The sequence below is a fragment of the Panicum virgatum genome, chromosome 3K (assembly GCF_016808335.1).
Source record: "Panicum virgatum strain AP13 chromosome 3K, P.virgatum_v5, whole genome shotgun sequence".
NCBI classification, from domain to species: domain Eukaryota; kingdom Viridiplantae; phylum Streptophyta; class Magnoliopsida; order Poales; family Poaceae; genus Panicum; species Panicum virgatum.
In genome coordinates, this window is record NC_053138.1 from 60,373,059 (window position 1) to 60,391,110 (window position 18,052).

Genomic DNA, 18,052 nt, shown 5'->3' on the forward strand with positions numbered 1-18,052 from the left:
AATTAATAATTTTCCAAAACCTGCGATGTTACACGCGACGTCCTCCCCGTTATGAGGTACCTTCTGGATCGCGGCGGCGACCCGGCCATGCCCGACGCCAGGGGATCCACGCCGCTGCACAACGCGGCGGAGTATGGTATGCGCAGGAACTTCATGTGTGCCGCACTTGGGATGCAACAGTCAGTTATACGCAAACTGTTTGCACTTGCTCTCTGGAGGAGCTCTGGTAGTGTTTGATCTCATTTTGTGCCTACAGGGAACTGCAAGGCCGTAAAGCTGCTGCTGTCCAAGGGTGCTTCCGTTGACCCTCTCGGTCATCGCGGGACGCCGCTGCACTTGGCTGCAGGGTACGGCCATGAACAGGCTGTGAAGGTCCTGCTGGAGCACGGAGCCGATGCAAGTTCTAGTATCCCCCTTGCCTTGATTTGGTTATGAAATTATTCGTTGTAGGAGGGATTCTGCAGAGCACATGATGGCTGCCTGCATTCCCTGATGCATTTTTTATTCTCTCACTAGTTATCGAAATTCGAAACTGTTTTTCCCTTTGCAGCCCAATGTCAGTTGAACCATTTTTCGATTATTTATCAAATCTGTTTTCTCCTTTTGCAGCCCAATCGAGTTGTCAGCCATGTTAATTCGCCACTCCTGGCAGCGTGCTATGCGCACTCCTTGGAATGTATGAAGCTTCTGGTTGAGGTCCTGTTTCTTCTTGCTAGCTCCCTTGAAGTATTCTGTAGTCTACTATGTTTTTTTCTGCTTCAACGTATCAACAAACTACTTTGTACTAGAATAAATAATATCGAGTAACTGACCTGACTACCTTTATTAATTTGAATGAACCTGTCATCGGTATTACATGTGCAAGTCCTTCCTAAAGTTACCTTAATTTCTATTTCTTATTCTACAGGCTGGTGCTGATGTGAACTTTAGAAGTCCGTCTGCCCCCACTGTTTTGATGTTGGCTGTTGATGATGGCTTAACTGACATTGTCAACTTCTTGCTGGAGGTCGGAGCTGACCCTAACATTCATGATTCGGTAATCATGTCTTGTCTTGTCTCTATTTTCAGATTTTCAAATACCATGGCCCTTTGCATATCCGATGGCTGGGTGAACAATACAGTTGTTGTAACAAATTAAGTCTTTGAACTTTGGACTATTTCAGCCCTCTTCCAAAACCTTTTGTGTTGTTCATCGGTATTAAGTTCTAGTGTTCCCTGGACACTAATTGCCTAAATTTCAGTCTCAAACTTGTCCGAGGGTATTCTTTGTTTTACTTCGTCAATGAACTTTAGCGCTTTGGGACAGATGCCAAAAACAGAACAAGTCTATTGGGAGCGTAAATGTGTGTATTCTCTATAAAGGATAAATTTCAAGCACATTTTGCAATGTATGTCTGTTTTCATATGCAATTTTATGGGTTTGCTACAAAGTACAGACTGCATTGCATAGTTTGCAGCTCTAGTGATAAATTGCCTGTGTCTGAATTTTTTATAATTCGTACAGATCAAATTCACAAGGTTGAAATTCCACTGTTCCAAAGTTAGTCTAGGTACACCTACGATCTCCATTTTCCAGCACTTGATCACTAACTGGAATTTAAGAGGGAGTAATTTTGCTTGCTCTCATCAATTCTGTTATACTCGTTTATAACATTGTATAAGACCATTAGTGTCATTGGTATATTATTTTCTTAAAATTCTTTTTGTTAAGAGAGAATAAGGAATGTTCATCTCCTTTTCACCTCTGTTGTTGGATCATAATATCTCTTCCATTTTTGTCTTTACAATGCAGGATGGGAAATTCCCAATCATGTTAGCAGCAGCTCATGAGCATCGTGAGCTTGCTGAAATTCTATTTCCTCGGACAAAACCAATTCCATCTATGATCGACTGGAGTGTTGATGGGATTATTAGAGCCATGAAATATCCGCACTTGGAGCCTCGGGTATGTTAGTGGCCTTATGGGCATCAAGGTTCGGCTAGGCGGCGATTCCGCGGCGCCTAGGCGCGATTAGGCGCTAGTCGAAGCCCTGCCGTGTCGATTTGGCCGTAGTCGCTCTTCTAGGCGGTGGCAGCTTGTCGGCGGAGCCAGTGGGGGTGGAGGAGCGCCTGGCGGAGGTCGCCGGTGGGGGGGGGGGGGGGGGGTGGGGGGAGGAGCTGCAGGCGGCGGCAGGGGCTTGCACGGGCAGCTGCTGGCGCAGGCGCCGGCGCCCAGCAGAGGAGAGGGAGATGTCGGAGAGGGAGAGGGAGAGGAATCGGCGGCGGCGGCGGCTGAGGCTGGAGACGAGCCTCACGAAGGATGCGGGAGTTGGGAGATGGATAGGATTTGGACAGGTTGCCTCTCTCTTGGGCCTTTCTATGGACTGGACAGGTTGTCTCTTGGGCCTTTCTATCTCCCTAAATCAGCCTTTTTACCTATCTGAGCCCACTATTCAGCTGTTTATTTTTTCTTTTAGAAGATAATATATGTATATTAGTATATATATAAAACGCCTAGGAAAACGCCTAGGAGCGCCTAGGACCGAGTACTCCCGACTAGCCGCTAGACAATGGGTCAGCGCCTAGATTCCGCCTAGCGCCTAGCTGACCTTTGATGGGCATACTTTTCTCAGCCGAGCTTGCAGAAATGTTCTTACATTTATCTAACTGTTGGAACCTTTTGAACGCCATGCTATTTCTCTAACCGAACGTGCTACCATGAGTAGGAGGTGGTGGAAGAAAAGATAGCTGATGCGAAGTCACAAGGAAAAGAAGCGTTTGCAAAAGGGGACTACCTTGCTGCAATCTACTTCTATGCCCTGGTAAATGCTTGAACCAAAATTCAGGGTATACTTAACTTGGGATAACGCAAAATGTTGCAGTATAGGTAATTAGTTATGAAGCATCGGCTTTCATGACATTGCTGGAAAAAAAAAATCTGTGATACTGAGATATTCGCTGATTGTTATTTCAGGCAATGAGGAAAGACCCACTCGACGCCACCTTATTCGCCAACAGGAGCCTATGCTGGTTGCGACTGAGAGAAGGGGAGATGGCTCTGTCAGATGCTCGGGATTGCAGAGTGCTGAACCCAGGTTGGGCAAAGGCTTGGTACCGTGAGGGTGCGGCTCTCAGCTTGCTAAAGGTATGGCTTACACAGTTACACCATATCAGTTTGTAGGCTCACACCCTGATGGCCTGATGTAACCTTTCCACCGTTATCCTCACTCTCTTTGTATTTCTCTATGCACAGAACTACAAAGCAGCAGCTGATGCGTTTGTGGAAGCGCTGAAGCTTGACCCTGCAAACAACGAGATCAAGAAAGCGTTGAGGCATTGCTCGTCCCCTTCTACTGCTACTTTCAGCTATTGCCCTGATTAAGTCTGTTGTGGTTGGGATGGGACTAGCATGAACATCCAAATCCTAGCTTCTTTTATACAGCTTTGACTGTGAGTGGTAATTCTCTTCTTTTGATTTCTGGAACTTGCAGGGAGGCCATGGAGTCTATGAACTATGAAGAGCGTTGATCTCTCTGGACAACAGAACCACCAAGCTGCCGCATCCGTCTGATCTGATAATCCTCTATTACATGTATGGGGATTATAACTAACGTAGCAAACATCGCAGAACGTACTGCTGCGAAGACTCGTTTCAAGTTGTTCTTCACTCTTCAATCTTTCGCAAGACATTTTGCTGCTGCCTGGATTGAACTAATGCCTATCCTTTGGTTTTTATTTGAATTTGTTCTTCGTTTTGTTCGGTTGTTCCATTCATTCCTTATCGTTTCATTCAGAATGTCCTTATCGTAGCAGTGGCCACCGAGGTCTAAGCATTACCTCGTCTGATGACCCTGCCAAGAGGGATCACTGGATGAATTTTCTTTTTTCTTTTCGAAACACTGAATGAATTTTGCCCCCGATCCAAAATCGTCGCGTACTGGTTTGTCTTCCTCCACTGTGAAGAGACCGCGGAACTTCCCCGCAACGATCCCTGATGAACTGGTTCAGTTTCCTTAGTTTTCTCTCCCAAGAAGGCACTAAAAAACTCGTGCATCGATCGTTGCAAGTTGTGACAAAAGTTTTCCACCCAGGTAGACATTGGGATTCCGTAGCAGTCTAGCCGATGCTCTTTTCTGAAGAAGCTTGATTGTTCCTGTGAATCATTGCCGGTGTTGGTGACGATAAGATGCACTGATTCTTCAACTCCTTTCTGCGGCCATGCTCATTTCCGGTGCTGCCGTGACCGAGAACCTGCCGTCTCGCCGGTGTCACTGCAGAGCGCTGACGACCGAGCACAGCGCGCCGCCCGGATCGACCGGCGGCATGAACCTCGACTACGGCCAGCGCCGGTTACCCCTACCCGCCCCGGCGACATCTGCTCTCCCGTCCGGCGCCGAACCTGACGCGTCACCGCAATGGAGACAAGGTTATCGCCCGAGGAGGCGGCGCCAATCCGGCCGGGCACGCCAGCGCCGCCCGGGTGCGCTTCGGAACCGCGTGCACGGCGCCACGCCGCTTCGGTCTCCTCGCCCCTGCCGCGGCGGCGACGGAGAAGGAGCGGCCTTGCCCGGCTGGGGAACACTCTCCGGCGTATGCCGGTCTCACTTGCACAGCGGCGTTGGTGGTCGCCGGTGATGCGCGCGCGACGGCGGCGCCGAACTGGGTGGCCGCGCGGGCGCGCCCCGGCACGGGGTGGACGGACGCCTGGACGGTGTTTCATTTACCGTCCGGGTCAAGGTGAGCGGAGCCGTTAGATCTAAAATGTGCGGGCACGATTCGACGAGATGTTGCTTCAAGCCGGGGCGCGTCATGGGCCAAGCGGAGGCCCGGTTGGCCAGGCGATTCGATGTTTGCGGCATGGGCCAAGCTACTCCCCGGCCCATCAAGCTACTCCCGCCTCCGCCCTTCGCGTTTCCCGCCATTAAACGCCGGCGCCTCTCCCACCTCCCTCTTCTTTAAAAGCCGCTTCGATTCATTCCCTGAAAGCCCAGAACCCTAACCCGCGCACGCGTCCGGCATCAACTGCCGTCCGCCGCCGTCGCCGTCGCCGTCGCCGCCCTCGCGATGGCCCCGGCCCCCAAGAACTCGGACTCCGCCCTCGCGCTCCAGGCCGCCATCGACGGCGACCTCTACCTCCTTAAGGGTACCCCCCCCCCCCTCTCGTGGATCGCTGCGTCTCCCATTTGGTTTGGAAGCGGCGCCAAGCTTCGGTTCGGCGCTATTTTCCTTCGATTTGTCCACTAGTTTAGGCAGAGATGCCCGCTTCCAGAGTCCAGACTAGTTGCCCCGCTAGCTAGGGTTTGCCCTGCATTTAGTCACACTGATTATCGATAGTGCTTTTGGATTTTCACTGCTAGCTGTTTATTTTCCGGTTAAAAAATGATCTTGAACTTTGCTATCTCGATTTCTCTTGTTAGAGTTGGCGGGCAAGGTGAACCTGCGGGAAGCCGAGGACGCCAGGGGGCGGAACGCGCTCCACTTCGCCGCGGTGAAGGGACACCTGGAGGTCTGCATGTTCCTGGTGGAGGAATCGGGGCTGGATGTCAACTCCGCCTCTGGGGAAGGTGCGCCCGACTAGCTGGGAATGAGATTCTCCCCTTGTAGGAAGTGCCAGAGTGCTATCACTGAGGTTCTTCCCTTGTATGTAGGCCGGTTGCCGGTCCACTGCGCTGCTGCCGGGGGGAGCGAAGGCGTCCTGATGTACCTTCTCGACCGCGGCGGTGACCCAGGGGTGCCGGACTTCAGGCGCTCTATGCCGCTCCATGACGCGGCCGAGCTTGGTGTGTTCCTCAACTTTAGGGTAGGGAGGGGTTAGAAGAAAACATCACCTGTGCGTCCTGAGGTACCTTGTTGTGTTTCATTGTGCCTCCAGGGCATTTCGAGGCTGTAAGGCTGCTGCTGTCCAAGGGTGTCGATGTGGACCCAATCAATTATATCAATTATATAGGGACACCGCTGCACTTGGCCGCCTCCAAGGACCAGGATCAGGCTGTGAAGATCCTGCTAGAGCATGGTGCTGATGTAAGCTGTTAGTTTCACCGATTCCATGTTAGGCTTGTGTTTTTGAATTCGAATGGCATCTGTGGCAAAAAAAAATTGTTTCACTTTAGCTTGACGTTGTTTTTGTTTAGAAGGTGCAGCAGAATACTTAGTGGTCTCATTTTTTAGATTAATTTCCATGATCTGACTAGCTATCAAACTGTTAATTTCCATGATTTGACTGTTGGAGATCCGCCGCTCACCGCTGCGACGCGAAACAGGGGACCGGGGGGGGGGGGGGGGGGGGGGGTCTTCGATGAAGTCCCACCTCCGGCGATGCTCTGCCCAAATTCTTGCGCGCAGCACGTAGTCCACCTAACACTCAACCTCACACGCTAGACCAGCTCGCGGGATCGCTCACGCAGACGACGAATTTTGGCCGGCGGGAGGTAGAAGATGAACAGTAGCTGGCGGAGAAATTTGCGCTCGAACGCACGGCGCCGGACGCCGCTCTCCAATTCACTTCACCAGGAGCACAACGGGGTTACATGGCAGCTTTATAGCTAGGTGGACGTGCCCACGACCACGCGCTACCCCACTACGTCGCCGATCGGCCCGAGCGGCTCCGCCGTGGCGCTCACGACGTGCTCAACGCGTGCACGCCACGGACCTAGGATGCCGCGCCCAATGCGGCCGATCCAACCTCCTACTGGCTTGCTCGAACGAGCTCCCCCCGATCCTCGACTCCACGATCACGATCGCACACACACGATCAACGATCCACTCAACGCGACGGCCGCGCGCACACACGCGCGCGTCGCGCAACACACGCGCACACACATCCCAGCCACACACACACGTGCGCTGGGTTTATTCCCAACATTCTCCCCCTAAACCCAGCGCCGCCTACACTGGATCCCAGCGCAGCCTACGCCGGGCACTTCAAAGCAGAGTCGGCTCGTCGTCGACGTCCGCCGTGGCCACCATGACCTCCTCCTTCTTCGGCTTGCGGCAGTCGCGGGCAAAATGACCACGGACGCCGCAATTGAAGCACTTGCCGATGCCGCTCTTTGCCTTGCGCCGCGCCCGCCACTCCTCCTTGAGCAGCAGCCGCTCGCCGTCGCCATGGCTGCCTGACGTGCCTTGACCTCCAGCGAGCTGAGCGCGCCGCCGTGAACGCTCGTCGGACGCCTTCAAGCGCCCGAGCGCCTCCTCGAACGGCATGGTGGCGACATCGCAAAACTGCTCGATGCCCGCCACCGCCGGGTACAGCCGGTTGGGCACTGAGTCGAGCAACTTCTTGGCCATAACTGCGTCGTCGAGCGTCGACCCAAGTCCGGCGAACCTCGCGGCCATGCCGCTTATCTTCCCCGCAAACTCGTCCAACACATCACCATCCGCCATGATCAGGGAGTCGAATTCCCCTTTCAACGTGGCGAGCCGCGCCGTCCGCACTCGGTCCGCGCCCACGAAACTAGTCTTCAGTGCCTCCCACACTTCTCTCGCCGTCAGCTTGGTGGAGACCTGCATGAGGATGTGCTCCGGCAGTGCTTGCAAGAGGTGCGCCCGCGCTGCCTTGTTCTTCCAGTCATCCACCTCCTCACCGTCCTTCGGCGCCACCGCCTCCCAGAGCCCCTGCGCATCAAGGATCGCCTCCACCTTGATCGCCCATGCAGTGTAGCTCGACGGCATCAACATCGGGTAGCTGACGGAGCCTAACGCCGGCGCCGTGACACGCTCCACCACGCGCTCGACGATGACGTCCCGCGTTCGCGGCTTCCGGGGTGCAGAACGGCTGCGACGCCGGGGCGGCGACAACGAGCGCTCCGGGGGCAGCGACATGGCTCTAGGACCACGCCGGCTCTGGTACCAATTGTTGGAGATCCGCCGCTCGCCGCCGCGACGCGAAACAAGGGACCGCCAGGGGGGTTGTCGATGAAGTCCCACCTCCGGCAATGCTCTGCCCAAACTCTTGCGTGCAGCACGTAGTCCACCTAACACTCAACCTCACACGCTAGACCAGCTCGCGGAATCGCTCACGCAGACGACGAATTTTGGCCGGCGGGAGGTAGAAGATGAATAGTAGATGGCGGAGGAATTTGCGCTTGAATGCACGGCGCCGGACGCCGCTCTCCAATTCACTTCACCAGGAGCACAACGGGGTTACATGGCGGCTTTATAGCTAGGTGGACGTGCCCATGACCACGCGCTACCCCACTACGTCGCCGATCGGCCCGGGTGGCTCCGCCGTGGCGCTCATGACGCGCTCAACGCGCGCACGCCACGGACCCAGGATGCCGCGCCCAATGCGGCCGATCCAACGACCTCCTACTGGCTCGCTCAAACGAGCTCCCCCCGATCCTCGACTCCACGATCACGATCGCACACACACGATCAACGATCCACTCAACACGACGGCCGCGTGCACACACGCGCGCGTCGCGCAACACACGCACACACACATCCCAGCCACGCACACACGTGCGCTGGGTTTATTCCCAACATTGACATTCTGACTATATTCTCTTTGCAGCCCAAAAGAGTTGTCAATCATGTATTTACACCACTCTTCATGGCAGCATGCTGTGGGCAATCCTTAAAATGCACGAAGCTACTGGTTGAGGTCAGATTCGTCCTTATTGTTCAAAGGAATTGTTTAGAGTAGAATCCAAGCTAACTAAATAGCCTTGCTATTTCCATTGCTTTAGTCATCATGATTCCACTTGACTGTTCTCTCTAGAGCGCTACCTAAAACTTTGTATTGCAAATTTTATAGGCTGGTGCTGATGTGAACTTTACATGCCCCTGGGGACCAATCATTTTAATGGAGGCAGTTGATGATGGTTTAACTGACATTGTCAAGTTCTTGTTAGAGGCTGGAGCGGACCCTAACATTGCTAACGAGGTAATTATTTATCTCCGTTTGCCTCTGCTGTTTATTTAGTTCATACATTGAAAGTTAGAATCTCATGGCCTCTTGCTTATCAGATGAGGTTTTAATATAAACTTAGGGTTTCTTCAGCGCATTTTATGGAATTTAGATAGTTCACATGTCAAACATGTTTGGTACTGTAGGTCCATATTCATGTTTATTATTTTGAATTTGCTTCAGACTTGCAGTGAGTTGGTCAAATGTCTAGTTATTCAGATCTAGTGATAAGTTTTCTTTGTCTGCAATTGTGATTATTTTAATAATTCATTTAGATCAGTTTCTGCATCTCAGAATCAATTCTACTGCTGATGTATTAGTCTAGACACACCTAGAATTTAAAACGATTGATCACTAACTAGAGGTAATTTTTCTAACTCTCCTTCAAATTATCCTTTTTTAAGTTAAAATATTTAGAACTATTACTGGCATTGGGATGCATTAAGGGGGGAAATTGTATTGTTGATCTCATTTTCATGTTTGCGGCAGCGATTGAGAGATGGTGGACTGGCAGGGGCTATGTACCTCCTCATGTTCCAATTTTCTCTATTAGAGCTCTTGAGGTCGAGAAGAATTTTAGCGCATGTTCTAGTATTTGGTCCCAATTATCATGGACATATACATGAGTTAACTTTGTTGCTCCTCCTTTATTCTTCTAATTCTAGCTCCATCCCTGCATGGTGGATTATATTACTGCTATGTTTTTCTTCACAATGCAGGATGGTAAATTCCCAATCATGTGGGAAGCAGGTCATGGGCATCGTGAGCTTGTTAAAATTCTATTTCCTCGGACAAAACCAATTCCATCTATACCAGACTGGAGTATTGATGGGATACTTAGGGCAATGAAATATTTACATTTGGAGGTTCAGGTATGTAAGTGGTTCCTTATGGGCACTGTGCACTCAGAAAAGACTGCAGTAGTTCAATTTTATTGACCTTTAACATTTATGATTTATCATGTTCGGGAACCCCTTGAATGCCTGTTGAATGCGATGTTCTTTTGTGTAACGGCACATGCTATTGTGTTTGCTGTTTAGGATGAAGCTCTGGCGGCAAAATGGCTTGCCGATTGCAAGTCACAAGGAAAGGAAGCTTTTGCAAAGGGGGAGTATTTTGCGTCAGTTCACTACTATGGTCTGGTAAATGCTCGAACCTATACTTGTTTGGGGATAATATAATAATGTAGAACGAACAGCCTTGAAGCTGTTTTCTGAATGATGAAGACCAGCAGATTATGTTGACATATCTATAGTCTTTTACATCAGATGGTGGAGCAATTACACTGCATTCTTATTTCTGATGAATAGGTTATCCTGTCTTTGTGCATAAATCAGATGCTAGCTATTTTTTGTTTGCCCACACCAGTGTTAAACTAAGGGAACAGTTCACTTTTGGTACCACTTTTGATTTGGCCGGATTTACTTCATGTACCGTAAAAGTGGTTATTTTGGTCCTCATACTTCAACACCGGTTCAAATAACTAAATAAGGTCCAGGGGCAGTTTTGGCTGACGTGCTGTGGATTTATACCAGCTTAATATTATTGGAAGATGCTGAATTCATTTTATTAATATAATGAAGTAGCAAACAGCATTTAGAAAGTATGAAAGAAAGGAACCCTTCTGAACTTTTGAAATATTAAGCTGCAATAACTCCGTGCCATGTCGCTAAAACTGACATCATGATGGTTTTGTACCAGATTTGAACTGTTACTGAAACTAATGGTTTTGAAGTGCGGATAAACTGGACTAACTTGATAGAATGTGTATTACTAGCCATGTGACGTGTGTTGCAACGGACCTTCAATAGAAGAAAAAGAAAATGAAGCATAAAGTTGAATCAAGAGCCGCTGCTCACAAATTTACAATTTTCTAATATATCTGTGAGGCACGCAGAAACTAAATGAGTACTACTGTCCATAGAGGACTCACTGCATACACATTCATGCATGCCTAATTCAGTTCAGAGGAAATCCCCCTGTGTAGAACCAACCACCACCACCACCATACTCCCTCTTTTAAAGAACTAAAAAAAAGAAGTGGTTTTTTTCACTTACACTAATGCAAGGGGCCAGTGTTATGCTCGACCAGTTATGTTGAACCTAGAAAATCCAAAGAAACTGAGCTCTCGCTGATTGTTAATGCAGGCATTGGACAAAGACCCGCTTGATGCTACCTTGTTTGCCAACATGAGCCTGTGCTGGTTGCGGATGAGAGCTCTGTCAGATGCTCTGTCAGATGCTCGAAAATGCAAGATGATGCGTCCTGGTTGGTCGAAAGCATGGTACCGTGAGGGCGCTGCTCTCAGCTTTCTAAAGGTACATTAGGCAGTTAGCAGGTGCATCGAATCCAGTCTTGCGACTTGATCTCATACCCCTGTATCTCACTCCCGTGGTGTTTCTTTATGCGCACAGAAGTACAACGAAGCAATCCCTGCGTTCATGCAAGCACTGAAACCTGACCCTGAAAGTGATGAAATCGAGAAAGCACCTGACCCTGAAAGTGATGAAATCGAGAAAGCGTTAAGGTAAATGCTCTTGTACCCTAATATTTGCCGCATACAGTTATTGACATAATTTTGTCCATTGTCCATGGGAACATGGATATCTAAACCTCACTGATCCCATACATTTTTATGATCCATGGATGGTATCCTTATGCCTCTGGTTCCTGAAACTTGCAGGGAGGCCATTGAGGTTGTGAGGAGCGCTCCTTGATCGGAACAGTGAAACCCTTGACCTTCTGTATCCATCATGTTTGTACGAAAAATTCACCATAACACTATTGGCAGGACTTCATATAATATGTAACCACAACGCATCATCATCATGTTTTTTTTTTCAAAAAAAAAAAACAACGTACTGCTGCAGGGACTAAACGCAGCAGTATGTAGCTGGAATATTGTCCCTTTCGTGATAAACTGTTAAGATGTTTTGTGGCCGTAAGCTTTTAGGCAGCAGGATCCATGCAATTGCACTGGATTGGACTAGCATTGTATATATTTAGTCTAGATGCCTCCCCAGGAAAATGGCCACCTGCAGGATCCAAGCTCTGATGATTTCAGGGCATCCAATGGCCTCTGCTATGAATTGTTGCTTGTCTCGTGGTTCCATAAGCTAGTGGTCTTCAGAGGGAAGCAAAGCTTGTTGCTGGCTTCATGCGTTTTCTTGGAGAATTGGTGTCCACCTGGTCATTTTGCCTAATTTTTCTTGGCTTGCCTTCTATATTGCGTGAATTTATGGAATAGATCATTGTGAACTTGTGATGTAGATAACGCCCTCCCTGTTCTGGTGTGCTTCTCTGGTCTGGTGGATGTAATGTGAAAATTCAGTGTGCATGGTCTCCCCCTCTCTGAAAACCCTGGCATAGCATGCTCTGTTGTGCTCTACATACCATGTACTCATCCTTTCATGATAGAAAAATAATGTTCATTTACAACCACACTCTGCAGGATGGCAATGCCCTCGATTTTGTGTGGTAAATTGATGTATGCCTTTTTCTTGATAGCATACTGCAGGAGTGTGAAACAGGTTGGTATACTACTGCGTGTGACGAAAGGGCACTCTTAGGTTGCAGAGTTTTTGAGCCTGGAGAGTTATTTTGGTCCCCTTTTCCCCCATTTAGTTTAGATGCTCCGTGCTATTGTATAATTTTGTAGACGGGACCATTCTGCTGTTTATATACTCCCTCCATATAGGAAATAGAAGACGTTTAGGACAGCGATACGGTTTCCAAAGTATAATTTTGACTGCTTATTTTTATAAAAATATTTGTTGAAAAGTGATATATGTATATTTTTATGAAAGTACTTTTTAAGGCAAATCTATTCATATGACTTTCACTTTTTCAAACTCAACAATTTAAAAGTTATTCATGATTTATATTCCCAATGTTTGACCCAAATCTTGTCCAAAATATTATCTTTTTTCTATACGGAGGGAATATGTATATATGCTATACAGGTTTTTCTTGGTTTTGCTCGTTGAGCGGGTAGAATGAAGTGGAAAAAACAAGAGCTGTAGCACAATTGTTTGGAGACCGAAGTTGTGCTGGGCTGGGCTGTATTTGAAGGCTGGAACAGGCCCTGAAGGCTTGGCCAGGCCTGCCTTTGTAAATTGTTGTTTGTATAGCTAACAAACCGCAAAGCTCTTGTTTTGCTAAAAAAAAAGAAAAATAACTGCAAGCGCTTGTTAAACAAACTTCAAAAATTTTTAAAAAAATTAAGAAAGAAGGTGCAAGCTTAAAAAAATGTATCACTGAGTCTTGTTAAACCACCGTACCCAGATTATCATTTGCTTGGAAATAGAAAAGTTAGATGAATATATGTGAGAATCAAGTGCCGCGTGAATTCTACTCTCCCTCTGTTTCAAAATGCCAAACATTTTAGTTTTGCCTTAATTAAATTTTCTCAAATACTGAACAAATATAGAAAAATACATCAATATCTACCATGTTTAACATAAAAAATATATCTTAATAGCCATTTATTTGTTTGGTATTCTAGAAGTTAGTATGTTAATAGCATAGTGGTTAGGGGCTTAGAAGTTACAGCCCATGAGCAGCAAAACCTTGTAAGAGCGAATTAATGAGCTCAATCATGTCAAGTTTTTCTTTAAAGAAAGAAATTTGACACAGAATAAACTAAATTTTATGTCAAAATGGTTTAGTTTTCATGTTTTTCAGAGATCCTCAGTTTATCTCAAATTCAAAATTCCCAGGTTCACTTTCCCACGTATGCTGACAAGCGTAGATAGATACGTGTTTTTTCATTTTGACCCAAGCGTTCGACGCCTAGACGAGCAGGTGTGCACAACGTCACGCGTCCCGACCCATCACCAACGCTCCTCTCACGGCCAACCAAGTGGGAAACATATCATGTGCAATCAAGTTTATGGTGCAATCACTATGTAATTCAATTAAAAAAGTCTCAAAAAATTCTGAAAAAAATCTTGAATGTGCATCTCAACCTACTTCATCTATATATAAAATTTCAGGGTCAAATTCGTCCTCCTCTGAAAGTTACAAAAAAGACAAATTTTCTGACAAAAGTAATAGTTCAAATGCAACCTAAATTTGTTTTTTTAACTTCCAGAGAATGACGAATTTGACCCTGAAATTTTATATATAGATGAAGTAGGTTGAGATGCACATTCAAGATTTTTTTCAGAATTTTTTGAGATTTTTTTAGTTGGATTGTATGGTAATTACACCATAAGCTTGATTGGACAAGATATGTCTCCAACCAAGTGGCCGCCGACGGCCAACGTCGCGCTCCAGGCCGCCATCGACGGCGACCTCCACCTCCTCAAGAGTAACCGCCCCCCGCCCCCTCTCCCATTTCGGATGAACCTCTGCGCGTCTCCCATTTCCTTCGATTTGTTCGCTAGTTTAGGTAGAGACACCCGACTCGAAGACTAATCGGCCACCAGAGTTTGTCCTGGTTTCAATCGCAAGGATTCTCGATTTTGATTTAGTGTTTTTCGGTTCCGATTCCTTTTTACTGTTGCGTCTGCAATTTCTCTTGGTTAGTGATGGCGACCAAGGTGAACCTGCGGGAAGCCAAGGACGCCAGCGGCCGGAACGCGCTCCACTTCGCCGCGGGGGAGGGGCACCTCGAGGTCTGCAGGTTCCTGGTGGAGGAATTGGGGCTCGATGTCAACTCCACCGCCGAGAGTGCGTGCGAATCCTGCGCTTTAGAGCGGTACTCACCTACTGCTAGTATCACTGACATTCTTCCCTTGTAGGTGGAACGCCGGTCCACTTCAATTCGCCGCGCCCGGAGGAGCCGACAGAGTCCTGAGGTACCTGCTCGACCGTGGCGGCGACCCAGGGGTGCGTGGCGCTAAGGGCTGCACGCCTCTGCACAACGCGGCGGAGCAAGGTGCGCACCGAGGAAGGCCTAGAGGACATTCATTCATCACTCGTCGACGAATTGTCTTTGCTCTCTAGGAGCCCTTGTTGTGCCTGAATTGGAGCTTGTGCTAATATCTCTTCGCGCCTCCAGGGCATGGTGAGGCTGTAAGGCTGCTGCTGTCCAAGGGTGCTGATGTGGATCCAGTCGATTACCGCGGGACGCCACTGCACCTGGCCGTCGCTATGGACAAGGATCAGTCTATCAAAATCCTGCTGGAACATGGTGCTGATGTAAGATTTTAGTTTTGTTGTTTCCTCGTTACACTGCCACTTCTGGATTGGATCTGCAAGTTCTGTGTTCCTTATTGTGAATCTTTTCTTTTTTTTTTTGGAGGTGCCTCAGAATAGTTGATGGTCTTATCTTTTGAACATTCATGATCTTGACTAGTTAATAGGCTAGACGCACTTAAGAATACCTGTGCGTACACTTAAGAATATTTTTAGAATTCATTTTTGATCTGGTTCTGCATCTGAGAATCATGGTACCAGATTGTCTGGAGCAGACCACTGAAATTCCACTGTTGAAGTATTAATAGGCTAGACGCACTTATTATGATTTCCAGCAATTGATCGCTGATTAGAATTTTGCAGGGAGTAATTTTACTAGCTTTCACTCATATTCTGCTTTATTTATTTAGCAATATCTAGGACTGTTATTTCGTTTGTGATAAAATTAAGGAATACCATTTTTCTTTCTTTTTTCTTGATAAAAATAACTTGTATTGTTGATATCTTTTTCGTGATTCATGCCGATTGTATTAACTGCTTCTAGGTTTATTGTTTACAATGTAGGATGGGAAAATCCCAATCATGCACGCAGCAGTTAATGGGTAACGTGAGCTTGTCGAAATTCTGTTTCCTTAAGACAAGACCAATTCCATCTATACCAGACTGGGCGTTGATGGGATAATTAGAAATATGAAACATCTGCGTTTTGAGGCTCAGGTATGTAAGTAGTTTCTTATGTTCAGTGTTCTCTCAGCCAAGCTTTCAGTAGCCCAATTTTGTTAAGTGTAAAATTCATGATATTGTAACCCTTTGAATGCGATGTCCTTTGTTGTACAACTGCACATGCTATTGTGTTTAGGATGCAGCTCAGTTGGGAGAACGGATTACTGATGCCAAGTCACAAGGAAAAGAAGCTTTTGCGAAGGGGGAGTACCTTGCAGCCATTTACTTCTATTCCCGGGTAAATGCTTGAACCAATCAAAACTGTATACCTGATTGGAGTAATTCAATGTGTAGCACAAGTAGCCTTTAAGTTGTTTCCTCACTTCCTGAATGATGGAGGCCAATAGTTTATGCTGACTTCTCTATAAATGCTTACATTAGGCGATGGAGCAATTTGACTGCGTTCTGTATAGTTTACCAAGAGTTTATGTTGGATTATTGCCGCTGTTTTCGTAAACCTGATGCTGTGTTTATTTTTATGTTTTCTTGGACCAGTGTTAAACTAAATGAAGAAAAATCCACTTTGGGTACATGTACTCTTGGGCTGTCAAATCTAACCCCCTTTAGTAGCCTGCAGTTCGGTATCAGTAGTTCAACTAAGGTCCAAAACCACTTGACAGTTTGGCTGAGGGGACATGGATTTACTCCAGCTTAGAAGGTATGCTGAATTGATTTAATTGTTTAGAAAAATAGAGTCACCCTGAAGATATTTAAAATGTAAGTATAAGGTTATTTTGGCCCATCTCACTATTATTTAATTTTAGAATTTCTAATAGCAACAGAATAATAGGAAATATATGTTTGTTTATAGAAAGTCTAGAAATTAATAATTGGGCGAGTAGTGCCAGCAAGATTTCACTTTAGTAAAACATATCCTCAGGAGTGTAAAAGAGTATTACAATTTTTGGAGACCATACGTATTTTTTTCTTAAATAGAGGATGAGTTAAAACGTTAAGCTATAGTAAAATCATTAGGTTGGTTTTGGCCCTCATCTGATCCAGTTTTGAGAGAATGTTGTTATAAATAACTAATGCAGGTATCAAAAGTAAACTTTTCCTGAAACTGATGCAAGGGAGGAGTTCTGTGCTCCATGGGACCAGTTTGATAAACCCAACAAACCCAAAGAAACTGAGCTCTTTTCTGATTGTTAATGCAGGCAATGGAGAAAGACCCATTTGATGCCACCTTGTTAGCGAACCGGAGCTTATGCTGGCTACATCAAGGAGAAGGGGACTGAGCTCTGCTAGATGCTCAACTGTGCAGAATGATGAGTCCTCGGTGGCCCAAGGCATGGTACGGTGAGGGTGCCGCTCTCAGCATGCTGAAGGTATATTAGGCAGTTAGTGGCCATATCAAAATTTAATATTGCAACCTGACCCAGTCTCTTCCCCTCATCTGCAGGACTACAAAGGAGCAGTCGATGCGCTCGGGCAAGCCCTAAAACTTGACCCAGCAAGTGATGAGATCAAGAAAGCGTTAAGGCAAATGTTCTTGCTCCTTTATATTTCTACTTTCAATCAATACCCAGACTAATTTGATTATCCATGGGACCAAGAACATCTAAATCCCACTTTTCCCATACACTGTTATGATCCACGAATATCCGTAGGCTTTTGATTCTGAAACTTGCAGGGATGCCATTGATTCTATGAAGTGCGCTGCTGCTCACGCGGAACAACAGAACCCTTGAGCTGCTATGGCAGCTCGCATATCTCAGCATTGCCGCTTTATAGAATGTGTAGCCCCAATACCGCCGTAGGGACTGAATGTAGAGATATGTAGCTTGAGTGTTAGACCATTTTGTGATGAACTGTAAGGTATTTTGTGGCTGCCTGTATGCTTTGGCAGGAAGCATAGCAGGGCACTGGATTGAACCAGCCCTGTTTTACGTACATATACTACTGCTTGCTCCTTTTTGTCTTCCCTGGAGAACCAACGGCACACGAGGATTGTTTCCTGGCCGGGGGAATTCAAGTTTGTCTGCTGGAAAGTTATCCGCGTTGAGTTAGATGAGTTAAGGTCAAATCGTTTTCACTGCTATCTGCTAGTGTAATCTTCAGAGAACACAACTTCAAGTTTAAAAAAAAAGCGCCGTGAATTCTACCCTTGTAAATTGTAATTGCGGTGGATACAGTATCCTGATGCAGGTGCATTTAGCAGTCTCATTCTGACAGCACAAGTGGAATAAATCAAGCTGGGCTCTGAGCCAATGATGCTCACGTCTGGCCGTTTGGAAATGGCCTTACTGAGAAACAACATGGCAGCCTAGGTACCTTTCGTGACAGCCGCTATATGGACG

General features: G+C 47.0%; 2 protein-coding genes and 1 pseudogene across 3 annotated transcripts; all 3 read left to right on the forward strand.

The window, feature by feature from the left end:
• Positions 1-273: 273 nt before the first annotated feature.
• LOC120700033 (stress-induced-phosphoprotein 1-like) lies at positions 274-3,734 on the forward strand. 2 transcript variants are annotated; one of them, XM_039984187.1, is made up of 7 exons: positions 274-696; positions 908-1,036; positions 1,793-1,945; positions 2,706-2,801; positions 2,954-3,124; positions 3,233-3,312; positions 3,471-3,734. In XM_039984187.1, exons 1-7 carry the CDS (start codon positions 679-681, stop codon positions 3,505-3,507), a joined length of 684 nt encoding a protein of 227 aa, XP_039840121.1. In that variant the 5' UTR covers positions 274-678; the 3' UTR covers positions 3,508-3,734. The 2 variants fall into 2 exon arrangements, with proteins under 2 accessions (XP_039840121.1, XP_039840122.1); XM_039984188.1 differs by lacking the exon at positions 1,793-1,945.
• Positions 3,735-4,978: 1,244 nt separating this feature from the next.
• LOC120701122 (serine/threonine-protein phosphatase 6 regulatory ankyrin repeat subunit B-like) lies at positions 4,979-11,605 on the forward strand. The gene is made up of 11 exons (XM_039985277.1): positions 4,979-5,122; positions 5,397-5,543; positions 5,628-5,759; positions 5,852-6,000; positions 8,492-8,581; positions 8,735-8,863; positions 9,607-9,759; positions 9,928-10,029; positions 11,036-11,206; positions 11,303-11,415; positions 11,572-11,605. The coding sequence occupies exons 1-11, from the start codon at positions 5,044-5,046 to the stop codon at positions 11,603-11,605; spliced, it is 1,299 nt and encodes a 432-aa protein (XP_039841211.1). The 5' UTR covers positions 4,979-5,043.
• A 2,515-nt stretch (positions 11,606-14,120) lies between these two features.
• On the forward strand, positions 14,121-17,793 carry LOC120701123 (annotated as a pseudogene).
• The last annotated feature ends 259 nt before the right edge of the window (positions 17,794-18,052 follow it).

Excerpts from the sequence above, each read along its gene's own strand:
- LOC120701122 (XM_039985277.1), top strand. The coding sequence starts at position 5,044 with ATGGCCCCGGCCCCCAAGAACTCGGACTCCGCCCTCGCGCTCCAGGCC. Across the intron at positions 10,030-11,035 it reads CAGTTCACTACTATGGTCTG|GCATTGGACAAAGACCCGCT; the intron begins GTAAATGCTCGA and ends TTGTTAATGCAG. Across the intron at positions 11,416-11,571 it reads GAAATCGAGAAAGCGTTAAG|GGAGGCCATTGAGGTTGTGA; the intron begins GTAAATGCTCTT and ends TGAAACTTGCAG.
- LOC120700033 (XM_039984187.1), top strand. Across the intron at positions 1,946-2,705 it reads ATCCGCACTTGGAGCCTCGG|GAGGTGGTGGAAGAAAAGAT; the intron begins GTATGTTAGTGG and ends TACCATGAGTAG. Across the intron at positions 3,125-3,232 it reads CGGCTCTCAGCTTGCTAAAG|AACTACAAAGCAGCAGCTGA; the intron begins GTATGGCTTACA and ends CTCTATGCACAG.